Raw genomic sequence first — 15,039 nt, 5'->3', positions numbered from 1 at the left:
TGATGGTTAATTTTATGTATCAATTTGATTGGACAATTGGATGCCCAGATATTTGGTCTATCATTATTCTGAGTGCTTTGGTGAGGGTTTTTTGGATGAGTTTAATCTTTAAGTCAATAGATAGAGTACATTGTCCTTCCTAATGTGGGTGAGCCTCATCCAATCAGTTGAAGACCCGAACAGAACAAAAAGACTGAATAACAGGAAATTCCTCTCACTCAAGAGGAACATTTGTTTTTACCTGTCTTCAGATTGAACTGAGACATCAGCTCTTCCTGGATCTTGAACCGACTGGCCTTTGGATTGTAACTACATCAGCGGCTCTCTGGATCTCCAGTCTGCAGACTCACCCTGTAGATCTTAGGACTTAACAGCTTCTATAATTGTGTGAGCCAAATTCTTATAATACGTCTATCTGTTTATCTATTTACATCCTAGTGGTTTTGTTTTTTCGAGAAGGCAATGGCACCCCACTCCAGTACTCTTGCCTGGAAAATCCCATGGACGGAGGAGCCTGGTAGGCTGCAGACCATGGGGTCTCGAAGAGTCAGACATGACTGAGCGACTTCCCTTTCACTTTTCCCTTTCATGCATTGGAGAAGGAAATGGCAACCCACTCCAGTGTTCTTGCCTGGAGAATCCCAGGGATGGGGGAGCCTGGTGGTCCGCCATCTATGGGGTCGCACAGAGTCGGACATGACTGAAGCGACTCAGCAGCAGTAGCACAGCAGTTTTGTTTCTTAGGAGAACCCTGACTACAGTCTGCCAGTAATATTAATATTTGAGGTTGGAAATATAGAAAGAAGTGAACCAGATTCATAGATAATAAATCATAAATCTTTACCACCTGCCACTAGAAGCAATTTTATGACTTTAACTAAGTTTGAATTTTCCTTGGAGAAGGAAATGGCAACCCACTCCAGTATTCTTGCCTGGAGAATCCCATGGCCAGAGAAGCCTGGCCGGCTATGGTCCATAGAGTCACAAAGATGCTGGGGACCAGCCCCAGCTGATCCAGGGTATTCGAAGGAGAGACGGCCTAGGCGACTATTTATATGCTAATTAGAGATATAGAGAACAATAGAATGAGGATAGCTCAGTAGGAAAATTCAGTGGAGAAAAGAAGCTGAGTAGCTTGGTTTACGCGGGAGACCAATAAAACTTCAAGACAAGAAGTTTGCACCACTTACGTAGGCTGCAGGCGCCCTCTCGAATAGCGGAAGGTGCCTCACCCTAGACACCTTCTCGAGTGGGTCTTAGAAGCCCAGGCATAATTAGTAAGCGTGGTGGGTTCCAGCGCTCCAGATGGAGACTCAGCTGGAAGTTAAAGGGAAGAATGACATGGGGAGACCAGCGCTGGTGAACAAGGCCCGTAGCTTTATTTTTAACAGGGGCTTTTATACCTAAGTTACACATAGAGGATAATAGGGGATGCAAAGTCAGCAGTCTTTGATTCTTATCAAAACCAAGGTTTCTTTCCTGCAAATTTATCGTATACAAATGGTTTAGGTGATTTACATCATCTTCTGGCCAGAAGGCCTACTAACATTTATGACTCTTGACAAGGACTTATCAACAAAGACTTATTTTCTCTAAGAGTAATTATTTTAAGGTTTGGCACCATCTTCCAAAGATAAAATTGCATTCCTATAGGGCGGATGTGTAATGGGTTTACAACAAAGAAAGAATTTATTACCTTAAGGGTCTAAAGTTACTAACACCAAGGCCACTACTTATTTTTTACTATATACCAACTATTAATTAATACACATTCAAGGATACAATTCAGGGGATGTGAAAACTTGGCAACAAGCATTGACTCATCAATGAAATCCTTTACTAGTTTATTCTGACAGTTTTTAACTCTCTGAGAGGCTCTAAGCTATTTGAATATCTTAAGCTTCCCGTGCCTCTGGAGGCTAGGAGACTGTAAACAATCGTATGCATAGCTGCAGGAGTCCGGGTAAACTTGTCAGGCAAAGTTAGAGAGCCATCTGAGGGGTTTGGATTTAAACACTCCTAATTGCCCAGGAACTTTATTAATTGGAGCTGTAAGTTAACTCTTTGACAGAGAGAGAGAGATGGTGGTAGGGACAGCCCCCAGTAAAGTCAGAGGTGAGAGCACAAAGCAATAAAGTAGGCAGACTCTGGTTTTTGGGGGAAAATGCTCGAGAATATCCGGGGGGACTCCTGAGGCTCGATCCCGCCTTTGCGTATGCCGAGTCTCCTTCCTCATGACCTTTGTCATGAGCAGAATGCCTCACCGGCTCCCCGCACAAAGAGTCAGACATGACTGAAGCAACTGAGCAAGCATGTAAGTTTGAATTTTATTTTCATTTCTGTTCAAAAGTTGCCCCAATCCAGAAGGTCATCAGCAAAAACAGTGAAGAAAATCAAGACATCAGTAGGGTGCAAACTGGGTAACTCCTTCTTTTTTGGAGTGTCATGTGATAAAAGAAGCACCACCAATCAGTTTTTAGAAAAATTCACATTTCAGAAATAATGTTTTAAAGGATAGTTAAGTTCTCTAAATAGCTTACAATTTTTTTTTAAATTATAATGTGGCTAAATTCTTTAAGAGAACTACTTGAATTCTGTGTCTTGCAAAAGAAGTTGCTCAGGAAAGAAGGAAGACTATGAGAAGATTAAGCAATTTCTACATTTTTTCTAGGTACTTGGTGGATCTAATTTATGTTCCATAAATAAACGTCCCATTGAAGTCACATGTTGCCACCTGGCGGCATTCCTAATTCCTGTTTCCACTATTGAATTATGTCTGGCATGAGAATTCATATATATTCACCTAAAAAAATTTTGAGCACCTGCTCTGTGCTAAGTTCATTGCTAAGTGTTGAGAAAACACAGAGAATGACATATGCCTGCTCCCAAAAGTTGAAACTGGAAGAAGAGGGACAAAAGAAATGAAGAATGAATTCAATGGCAACTTTTCTGTTCTTCACTCTACTTACCTTCATTTCTCTCTAATTCATTTTCAGACCCGGTAATGAATATGGGACAAGCACAGATCCAGGCCAATTACTTATATCAGAAGGCACAGGAGCATGAAGAGGACCACTGGGTTAACGGCAGTCTATAGGAGAGAAACCTAGAGGATGTATATAAATGAAAATTTAACAGAAACAATGATGTGACTGAGCTGCTAAAAAAGCTAATAGTGATTACTTTTGTTCTACATTTGCAGAAATAAAGTGTTTAGATCAAAGTAGGTAATAGTTTTACTACTGTATATTTTATTATATATTGCTAAAGGATCTTGAATACCTAGCCTGGAGTAAGATAATTAAGACACACTTGGAAACCTTTGTTTTGTCTATGGATGAAATAGTTGGAAAAATAAAAGTTACAGATGGGGGGTCCTTGTGGTAAGAATTTTCTAACTATCAAGATATAGAACAAAGAAATGAGTTGGCCTGAGAGATCTGAATAAGTACAAAGAGCTCTGTCATTAGAAGTGATCAAGAAGAGGATGGACAGATTCCTGTAAAAGATAATCTAGAAGAACTAATTCTTTTGGCTGGGAGTTGAATTAGGTGGTGTTTAGTTATCTTCTCAAGCTCTAAAAGTCCACAACTTTACATTTAAATAAGCTTTAGACTGTTTACCTGTGCATTGGGTACACACATCAATGACACTTTATTAAAATTTTTATAGTATATCCAATAATATCATTTCAGAAAAGACAAACTCAGAAATTTCATCAAATAAGTATCAATAACAATAAAGTATGAAAGAAGATAGTGAAAAGGCTAGCTTAAAACAATATTCAAAAGCTAAGATCATGACATCCTTTCCTATCACTTCATAGCAAATAGATGGAGAAAAAGTGGAAACAGTGACAAATTTTATTTTCTTGGGCTCCAAAATCACTGCAGATGGTGACTGCAGCCATGAAATTAAAAGATGCTTGCTCCTTGGAAGAAAAGCTATGACAAAACTAGACAGTGTATTAAAAAGCAGATACATCACTTTGCCAACAAAGTCCATATAGTCAAAGATATGGTTTTTCCAGTAGTTATTTATGGTGCGAGAGTTGGATCATAAAGAATGTTGTGAACTTAGTTGCTCAGTCATGTATGACTCTTTGTGATCTCAAGGACTGCAGCCCTCCAGGCTCCTCTGTCCATGGGGATTCTCCAGGCAAGAATACTGGAGTGGGTTGCCATGCCTTCCTCCAGGGGACCTTCCCAACCCGAGGGACTGAACCCAGGTCTCCCGCACTGCATTACCATCTGAGCCATCAGAGCCCATGAATACTGGAGTGAATAGCCTTCTCCAGGGGATCTTCCCAACCCAGAAATCAAACTGGGGTCTCCTGCACTGCAGGTGGATTCTTTACCAGCTGAGCTACTAGGAAGCCCAAAGAAGGCTGAGCACCAAAGAACTGATGCTTTCAAACTATAGTGCTGGAGAAGACTCCTGAGAGTCCCTTGTACTGCAAGGAGATCAAACCAGTCAATCCTAAAGGAAATCAACCCTGAATATTCACTGGAAGGACTGATGCTAAAGCTGAAGCTCCACTACTTTGGACACCTGATGCAAAGAACTGACTCATTGAAAGAGACTCTAATGCTGGGAAAGATTGAGGATAGGAGAAGGGGGCGACAGAGGATGAGATTGTTGGATGGCATCACTGACTCAATGGACATGAGTTTGAGCAAACTCCAGGAGATAGTGAAAGACAGGGAAGCCTGGCATGCTGCAGTCCTTGGAGTCCCAAAGAGTCAGAGAGGACTTAGTGACTGAACAGTAGCAACAATAAAGTGTAAATTTTGGTACCCAACCAAACTTAGCATGTGCAGTACTTTATAAACATAAAATTTTCTTCATAATTCAAGTCTTACATGGTATAAAGACCTAGAATAATATTTATTAATGTGAATCATTTTAGCCAAAGAAAAATAATGTAAGGACTCTCTAAGACTATTGAATACTATCCCTTTCAATGTACATTTTATTTCTGCCTTTATTATTCTTTTGTTTCTGTTTTGCTTGCTGAAAATATCATCATTACAAGTAAGTAGAATGATAAATTTTGTTAAACTCTTGTTTATAAATACTTGAAATCTGAATACTGGTTCTGATGTACTCCAGGGAACTCTTTTATTTATTTTTTCTTCCTGTCTGCTCATTGTTTCTAATAAAAAGTTAAGATTAAAAATAGATCCTCTTCAGAAATGAACAAGAGCATATTCAGTTTAACTTTTGTTCCTAAAAGTTAGTGGGTAATCAAAATGATATGACAAACTTTCTGCATGTTTCTCTCAAGATTATTTTCAAATATTTAAAGTTTCAAAACTGAGATCCTTTGAGATTAATTTTATTTTTATCATGCATGGAGTATAAATGTTAATAAAATACCTTGCATGTAATGTAAATATTTGTAGGAAACCCATCAAAAGTGAGGCTAGTTCTCTGCTTAATATCATAAGTGTAATTTTTTTTTTGAATGGGAGAATTGATCCATGGTATCTCTCATCCTTTCTGGTTAGCTAATTGCTTCCGTCACACCTGCATCTGCTCAATGCATTTCTTGATGAAGCTGGTAGCTTCAGGGAAGCTACCAGGAAACTCTCCCAGTTTATATTCCCAGGTAGACCTGGGCAGCAACCAAAGGCTTTTCATGGGTTGAACCAGTTGAAATTCCAATGACATAAGGAGGATTCCTAGTATTTAATTTTTCACTCTTTTGCTTGCAGCCTATGTTTGTTTGTTTATTCTTCTGAAGTAATTTTAATTTGCTCAAATCTCTCAAGGTCCTGTTGCCTAGACTTAGTGAATAAAGCCTCATTTGAAAATATACAATAAGTAGACAGTGAGTATTATGGTAAAAGAATGAAACATTGATTTTTTTCCTTTTAAATAGAGAAGATCATCTCAAAAAGTGTTTCACTGCAATACACAATCTGGCTGACCAGTATTTGTTAGTTCCTGGAAACTTTGAGAAGTCAAATAGACTGGGGTGGGTATTAACACAGCTTTGTAGCTTTCCCATTTAGTCTTTGCATGAAAAACACAGTTAATACTGTCAATAGTCCAACCTGAGCTAAGAAACCATCTGTCAGAGATGTAAGGAATTCCAGCCTTGGATAGAAGGTTGGATGTTATTAATCTTCATGGTTTCTTTAGATCCTTAATTCTTAATTGTGGTAAAGATATATTTTCTTCTAAATGGGAAAGTTGATCCATGTGACTTTTGGATTATAATAGAATTTTTAAGAGGTTAAGATGAACATTAAACTTCTCTGTACGTCAAGGATCAGCCTGTCTGTGTTTGTCTCTCTCCTTAGGAACACTCGGGTCATTTGTTTGACCGTTTATGCAAAGAGAATTCAAAGATTAAAGAAAAAAAGTCTCCATATTTACAATCTCCTTATATTAAGAAAAAATATCTAAAGGAAAATTTATACACATCACAGTTTAATTTACAACGTGGGTTTTTAGCAACTGGAAGTCATTGCCTGTATGATAGCTTCACGTCTCCATGTTAAAAATTAGAAAGAGGTCAATTTTAATGAACAGAAGTCCACACAGACAAGTGCTATTTTTGTATATTCCTCTGGTACCACATCCAAGAATAGAAAGGAAAAAAAACTGGCAACAGAAAAGAACCATCTTTCCTTCCAGCATAAACTGAGGCATGTGTTGGATGGAGAAAAGGGAAGGGTGTTCCATTTAACTCTTTCTGAGTAAAGGATCTTAGTTCTACTAAGCACTGTTGGAAAGTATATTGGAGACAGTAAATTGGATATTATATTTAAAATTGAAAGGTAAAGTGTTTTTTAAAGTCTTTTAAAACAAGCAAGGATCAATTTTACTAAAATGCTGTCAAATATTACAATACAATGACTTATCATTCCAAGTCTATGAGTATAACTTCCTTTCCAAATATAGTGATTTTTTTTAATGTACTTTGGAAATGGAGAGAGAACCAAAGTAATCTACCAAAATTCTTTCTCACCATCTTTTTAAAATAGAACCAGGTCAATTATGCCAGCAGAGACTATTTCAAAACAGTAGAAATTATTATCTTTTAAAGGGGTAGGATTAACCAATTCATAATTCTTAAACAACAAAGCACATCATATTTTTCTGAGTTTAACATAAAATGTCAAATATTTCTAATGAAATATTTATAGTTAAGTACAGTGAAATGTGTGAAATACTGAAATGGATTATCAACATTGCTGGAGTCCTGATATAACACAGGAACATCTATATTAATTGATACCATGAAAAACTTAAAATTTCTCTTTAGATTGAAAGCTGAGATATAATTGATTTAAAAATTAAAGCACTTTATGTAAGAAATTTCAGCATTGCCTAAGTTAAACATGGAATGAGAACCACAGTTATTACTTTTTTTTTTCATGTTTTTCTATTAAGAACTTTCTTGGGACTTTTCTGGAGCCCCAGTGGTTAAGATGCTATGCTTCCAAGGCAGATGGACTGCATTCAATCCCTAGTGGGGGGATTAGCATCCCAAATGCCATGTGGCAAAAAAAAAAAAAAAAAAAAAAAAACAACTTTCTTTAACTCTAAGGTGATTAACTGAATGCAGAACAAATATCTCTGCAAAAAATTTTAATTTTGGGGTTGTATAGCTTACAGTGAAGCTCATTCTGAATGCTATATTAAAGAAGAGAGCCTTAATTATATATATTTCTTCTTGCTTGTGTTGTGAGTTATCTTGAATTTTGATATATTATTCTTATATTCAAGATCATCTGACTTCAGATGAGGAACTCTACTGCAGAGCACTGCTTGACTAGAAAATCTGTCATCTGGGAATTAGAGCTAGGCTGACTATCAGTTATGCATCTTGGTATTAGCACCCTGTTATTTCCAGAGACTAAAAAGGCAACATGAAAGAGTATTTTTGCTACTAGTATCTAACTTTTATACAGCTGCCCTTGCATCTATGATAGTGCCAGAGAAGAGAAAATACAGATTGTAAGGTGAAATCCACAGGAGATCCCAAATCACTGTGGTCCGTAGGTTAAGGCATGCCAACCTTTCTGTTAAGAACAGAGCCTAGAGTCCAGTGTCCTTGGATTCTGTCTAAATAGCTGTATGGCTTGATTACTTAACCAAGTTATTTCTTTGGGCTTCAGTGTCACTGTCCTCATGAGAAAGAGTTGTTAGAGGTTTAAGTAAATATGTATGTGTGTGTGTTTGTGCCAATGTAGGAGACGCAAGAGACCTGGGTTTGATCCCTTGGTTGGGAAGTTCCCCTGGAGTAGGCCATGGCACCTACTCCAGTAGTCTTGCCTGGAAAATCCCATGGACAGAGGGGTGGGCTGCAGTCCATGGGGTCACAAGAGTCAGACATAATTGAGGGACTGAGTACACACACACACACACACACACACACACGTATACTTAAGGTATATATATATATCATATATGAGTTGTTGTATCTTTAATTTATATCACATATGAGCCTAAAATATTATGTATTACTTAAAATTAAATACATATATATGAGACATATGTAATATATTCATTTAAGATATAGGTAAATATATACATGTTTTTATTTAAAAGTATATACACATGTTAATAGTGCAGTTCTTGGTAGGTGGTAAGCACTACCTAAATATTAACTATTATTATAATAGTTAATATTGTACTGCCTTATCATTTCTATATCTGAACTACTAATGAGTAACCAAGTTGATCAGTCTGATGGTTCTTTCCTTTCCTTGCTTTTTCTTGAAAGGTTCAAAATTGCAGCAAATGTTACTTTTAAGAAGTTGAGTAAACACAGAATGAGAAGCCCTAAGGCAAGGTGCTGAGTTAACAGACAGGCTAATCACTTCCTGAATACAAATGAACAGGGCTCTTTGTAGAACTAGCACTAGGGACTGTTAATGGGCTTTTGTTTTACAGACTGATGGATTGATATTCCAGGGAGAACCCTGATGAGAACCCTGACATCTGCCTCTCATAACCTATTACTAATACTAAAACAGTAGCCTTGCAAATCAGCATAATCTCATATAAATCAATGCACTCACATTCTAATGTGAGCTCCATCAGGACAGAAATTTTTGTCCATGTTGGGTCATGGCTGTAGTCACAGAGTCCAGGCAAATGCCTGAAAAATAGCAGGCTCACAATAACTATTTCTTGAATGAATTGAATCAATGAAAAATCTTGAACTTTTCTTTAAATAGGATTAACATTAAAAGCAAAACAAACAAAATAGCAAGCTTTTTTGATGAGTTTGGCCTGAGAATCCTGGTTAGCAGTTTAAGCAAGCTGAAGGAGCAGCATGTAAATGACAGAAGGGTGAATACATACATTTAGCCAGTAGTCCAGAAGCTGTGGATTTGGTTATGACTTCACTGGAATGCATGGTGTGGAGCCATGCCACACTTAACTTCGACTCATGCACATGTGACAGATTTGAATTACAAATATTTTGTCCAGCATCTGACTAACTTTAGTGTCTATATTTACATTTTATTTTTCTCCCCAGGTTTTCAGAAATCTTTTCCACAAAGTGACACTTTTATTCTCTGCAAACATTTAATTACTTCCAACAGTTTCTACTCAAGCTTTGACTGGCTAAAACAATCAGTGTGACAGAGGAGAGGAGAAGCAGAATTGAGCTGATCTCCCAACAGTTCTGCTGTGAAGTGAAAGTGTTAGTTGTTCATCATGTCCAACTCTTTGTGACCTATGGACTGTAGCCTGCCAGGCTCCTCTGCTCATGGGATTCTCCAGGCAAGAATACTGGAGTGGGTTGCCATGCCCTACTCCAGGGGATCTTCCCAACCCAGGGATCGAACCCACATCTCTTTTGCCTCCTGCATTGGCAGGTAGGTTATTTACCACTAGTGCCACATGGGAAGCCCTTTTACAGTATAGACAAGCTAACAACTTGAATAGGAATATATATTAATTTGTATACACTCCAAGCTTTCCTAATTATCTTTATAACAAAAACTAAGAAGGTATTAGTCATCCTTGGATGAGCTATACTCAATTCTACTTGTCTTTTCTAAATATAATAAAAACACAGTAAACAAATTTAAAGTACATTATTAATTGATTAGCCATGATTTCTCAAATGGTTCACATCATCTTATTTAACTTGGAGCTTCCAAACTTTAAGAACAAGTCACCAAAGAGCTATCATTGATTTATAATGCACATAACTACATTGGACTTTAATCCAAGAACTCTGTAGGGGACCCAAAGGAAACGGAAAAATGTTTACAAGTGAGCCATGGCAGAAATAGGCTGAAAACACATATCTGTATCCTCTGAAAACAATTAGGGCTAATACAATTAGGGTGAATATTCTAGTTCATTTTATTCCATGGGATTGCTTTTACTCTTGAAACTCCATATAGAAAAGAGTCCTTAGGGTTAGAACACTATTAAGGATGGTATAATTTTGCATGGCCCTTGCACATGTAAGGTAGACATTTTACATGATTGCATAAGGACTAAAATTTACAGCCAAAGATAACACAGGATCTGATTAAAGTTAACACATTTGGCGTTCAAGGCTAATCCACATTGGAAAGCAATCATTTCCAGGAAGGAGATCAATATCTTAACACAGTGTTACCTGTCTGAGTTGCTAAAAAAGATTCCTTATCTAAAAATCGATTCATAGGGTGTGTTTTCAAATTTGTCAGCTTCTTTTCATTTGTGTGCTATACAGAGGCACTTTAAAAGCTATTAATTGTAGTTTCAGAAGTACAAGACACTGGATTTCAGCAGTCACTGGCAAACATGGCAGGAAATTAAAATGACATTGGATTAAAAGGAAAGTAAGTGAAGTTGCTAGTGAAGTCGCTCAGTCGTGTCCGACTCTTAGTGACCCCATGGACTGCATCCTACCAGGCTCTCCGTCCATGGGATTCTCCAGGCAAGAGTACTGGAGTGGGTTGCCATTGCCTTTTCCAAAAGGAAAGTAAACAAATCATTAAATCAGAAAACCTCCCCGAATCTTGGAAAAATCACTGGTGTCTGAGTTGAAGAACTTCCTTACTTAAAAAAAAAAAAAAAAATTAGTAACTATCACCCACCTACGCCAAATAAGTGCAAATAAGTGAATACTACAGCTTTCTGAGGTTAAGGTATGATGGTTTGCTGTTTGGACTAGTGAGGGTTTTAAAATATTGATGAGTTAAGTACTTAGAGTTACATTTCCAGCAATATTTCAAAGTATTATCGTATTATGCATACGTTGCCAATAGAAAAACTAAAATGTCGAATAAAACAGGTTGGTGGTAAAGTTTAGTAAAAGGTATAAAAATTAAAAGGCTAAAAAAACACAAAAATCCCTCCGTTTTATTGTGTAAAAATAAATCGCCTTCATTCATGAGAATCCAGTGCCCCCTTTTTTTGGTCTTAGTTAGATGGTACGTATTGCACCCGCCACAACACATTGGAAAGTAGGTCCTGGTACACACTAAGGAATATCCAACCAGGTAAATACATCAGCGTGATAAGGCCCATGAAATTGAGCGGATAGTGAGAATAGTCCCAGGAACAGGCGCCCCAAGTGCGGAGTCCCAGGCCCCAGAACAACTCCCACGCGTAGATGAAGATCACGTAGAAGGGTACTCGCTTCCAGGTGCCCCAGCCCCGACTGTAGTGGAGGTGGAAATAGAGCTTTTCCACCACAAAACTGCAGCTGCCGTACATAAAGAAGGACCAGAGCGACGTGTGGCCGCTGCTCGTCCCGTCCCCGGGCCCCAGCAGGTTAAAGAAGAAGGTGAAGAAGATCTCATCCAAAAAACCGTGCATTCCGAAGAAAAGGAAGCGGAGCAGGTCCGGCAGCCCCTGGTTGGGGGCTCCCCCGGCGCCCCTGGGACCGCGAGGTCGCCGCCGCCGACCACCGGCTGTCGCTGGGGCCCGGGCGCCCGCAGGGGCGGGGGGCGCGCCCCGCAGCTGTTGCCGCCGCTGGTACCGCAAGTGCAGGAAGCGCTTCAGAAACACTTGGCAGTGGTAGAGCGCCAGCACGTACTGCAGGGCCAAGTCCAGCGCCCCCGGCGCCGCTGCGCCCCCCGGCCCGCCGACCCGGCGGAGCAGCGCTCCCGCCAGGGTCTGCAACCCCACGTGGGCCGAGGGGTAGAGGAGGAAATTGAAGACGAAGGCGCTGGGGCAGCGCCGCTGCTGCAGGTAGACTTTCTCCAGGGCTAAGTGGGTGAGCGAGTGCAGGAGGCAACGGTAAGGCGAGGAGAAGCCCAGCATCCGGAGGTCCGGACGGCGAGCGAAGCGGTGCGCCGCGGACAGGAGCACGTCCAGGGTGACCCCGTGCATCCCGTAGAAGTAGAGGCGCATCCAAGCCGGCAGCACGGCGCCCTCGGCCGGCGCTTCAGCAGTGGACAGCGGCTCAGGGCAGCTGGCGGCAGCCTCGCTTCCCCGCCCTCCTGGGGCCCCCGGACGCCTCGCCGCGCCGCCCCTCCGCGCGGGACCCTCGTCGTTCGCGTCGCTGCCGGCCATCGGCTCGGAGGCTGCCCGGGCGCCCGATCCCACGCCGCCACCGCCGCCGGGTGCGCCGAGCTGCTGGGCGGAGGGGCCGAGCCCCGCGCCGCCCTCCGGCCGCTGCTGGCCCCCGGGGGGCGCGCGGGGAGCTCCGTCCCTGCCGCGGCCCGGCGGCGGCCGGAGTTGCTGCGATCCGGGGACGCGCGGGCCGCCCTGCTCGCGGAGTCCCCCCTCCGCGACCCCGCGGCGCCCTCGCCTCTAGTCCTCGGCGAGGTGCCGCCGGCCGGCGCCCGCGCTCACCCTGCGCGGCCTATCGGGCGCCGAGGCCCGGCGAGGGGCGGTGGCGCCGGGGCTGCGAGGAGAAATGCAGACGCTGGTGCAAACCCCATCTCCTCCGCGGCTCAGCCCCGCCGCCTCTGCTGCAGGCTGTGGAAGCGTAACGCGAGCAGCGACGCCCCTTCCCCCGGCCCTCCCCATGGCCCTCTCGGCCTGGGTAGACCGACCTCTCCCGCCTTCGCTGCCCCTCCTCCCGCCCCAGCCCTGAGCGCGGAGCCCCGCGGAGTCCGCTGGGGAAGGCCCGGCCCTGCGTCTCCCTTCGCGTCCCCCGCTCTGCACCCGGCTCCCTGTCCGGGCAGGAGGCTTGGCTGGGGCGGAGGCATCGCGCGGAGAAACACCTAACAGGTGTGACTGCGGGCCCGTGGGCATCCGTTTTATCTAGGGGACCAGGGCCAGGGCCTGGCTGGCGAAGAGGAATGGCGAGGCGCCACCGACCAGAGGCTGCGCCCGAGACCAAACTGTGGTGCTGTATATTTAATGTCCTTTTTCAAAGCCAGCTGTGTCCCAGTCACTGAGGATAAACCGCAGACTCCAGGCCGGCCGGCCGGCCCCCGGCGGTTCCCTGTAGTGGGGAATGTTGCCCTGGGGCCTGGTCCGCTTTGTCAGTCTCTCCTGCAGCGGTTTGTTTGCTCCAGTCCAGGGGCCTGAGTCCCCCAGAAGTTATAAAATGATTGGAGGTCAGTAGGGTCAGGCACTGCTTTATTTTAAATCCGGAATAGTACCTTTGCTCGTATTGGCACATCCCGGTGCCGAATTTTCTCCTTGCAGAACTAGGTCAACGCAGAAATGGAGAGTGAAATAGAGAGCAGAGCAGGAATTCGTTTTTTCTTTTCTTTTGGAGGTGGAGAGGGTGGGAAGAACCCAGAATTTTGATGTGTTCCACCGCTTTTTCTCCAATTTTGAATCAGGCTTAGAATTGGAGATAACCTTCCAGGTAACTTATACTGACAACTCCACCGCCCCCCCCTCCCCACACCCAGGAAAAAAAAGAAAAGAAAAAAAGCCCACAAATCGTGTCTAGGCGGAAACTAGGTAAGAGTTCTAATTTGTAAGGAGTTCAGATGTTTCCTGGCTGGAAAGCTTTCTGGGGAATCCCCCCCCCCTTTGGGAAAATTAAAATTCTGAGGTAGTTCCTCCATTTTTAAAGCAAATTCTCTTCGTTCTCTCCCCTTCCTCATTTCAACCTTACAATCTGTGGTTGCTAAATTGTTGGCAAATTAAGGAAGACAGAGAAATAAGTGTGGTGAGGAGACACGTTTTAAGGTGGTGTTGACACTTGAGTAAGGCTAAAGTTCTGACGGGTTTTTATAAGCTTGACTAAAATGTGGTTACTTCGTAGATTTCTTTTGACAGCTGTCAAAAGTCAGAGAGTGGATGCTGTCATGCTAGGGACTGAATCATCAGCTAGCAGGCACGTCAAACCTGTTTTGAAATAGAGTTAGCTGCCCAAAGGCCTGAGCAAATACAGTGAATGCTGGCTCCCTAGATATACCACCAACATTTAGCTTTGCTTTGCCACCAACATTTAGCTTTGCTAAAGCAGAGCTGAGTTTGTTGCTTGCCATGGCAAGAAATCTCTGAATCTTGACAAAGTCTTAATAACATCTTGGAGTGGGGAGGACCTGCATGCATGCTAAATTGCTTTATCCCTGTCTGAATCTCCCACCCTATGGACTATAGCCCACCAGTCTCCTCTGTCCATGGGATTCTCCAGGCAAGAATACTGGAGTGGGTTGCCATGCCCTCCTCCAGGGAATCTTCTGACCCAGGGATGGAACTGAATCTCCTGTGGCTCCTGCATTGCAGGTGGATTCTTCACCTCTGAGCCATGGGGGGAGCCTGGGGAGGACAATGTTGGGCTACTTAGGAGATTTTTAGAGTCTAGTTGAGGATGGGTCTTTCAATACAAGGGCTTGGTTAGAATTGGTTAACAATTTTGATATAATAGTTTAGGTTTGTTATACACAGCAAGGTGAAGGTGTGAGGTGAGGGTTTCAAAAATGTTGAGAATAAATAGTAACCTTTTTTTTATCTCCCTGGGGAAAGCTTCCTGGAATAGTAATACTGTGTTGAGGAAGAGAATAGTAAAGTCATGCTAGTGAAGACAGTTAAATAAAGTCATACCTTGTAGACAATAAACTGTCGGTAGTGTATGGTCTTGGGTTTGCACAATCTAATTGTGAGGACCAATTTGAAATTCAAGAAGGGAATGATTTAAGTAAGGACAGATAA

General features: G+C 42.3%; 1 protein-coding gene across 1 annotated transcript; it reads right to left on the bottom strand.

Moving 5' to 3' along the window:
* Positions 1–9,441: 9,441 nt before the first annotated feature.
* On the bottom strand, positions 9,442–12,546 carry TMEM229A (transmembrane protein 229A). The gene has a single exon (XM_070368774.1). It carries the CDS (start codon positions 12,487–12,489, stop codon positions 11,392–11,394), a length of 1,098 nt encoding a protein of 365 aa, XP_070224875.1. The 5' UTR covers positions 12,490–12,546; the 3' UTR covers positions 9,442–11,391.
* Between the last annotated feature and the right edge of the window lie 2,493 nt (positions 12,547–15,039).

The sequence above is a fragment of the Bos mutus genome, chromosome 4 (assembly GCF_027580195.1).
Source record: "Bos mutus isolate GX-2022 chromosome 4, NWIPB_WYAK_1.1, whole genome shotgun sequence".
Lineage (NCBI taxonomy): Eukaryota > Metazoa > Chordata > Mammalia > Artiodactyla > Bovidae > Bos > Bos mutus.
The sequence above is the reverse complement of the archived record's forward strand: the minus strand, read 5'-3'. Positions and strand labels throughout refer to the sequence as shown.

What these genes read in the sequence shown, in the direction of transcription:
- TMEM229A (XM_070368774.1), bottom strand. Translation starts at nt 12,489, where the DNA reads ATGGCCGGCAGCGACGCGAACGACGAGGGTCCCGCGCGGAGGGGCGGC.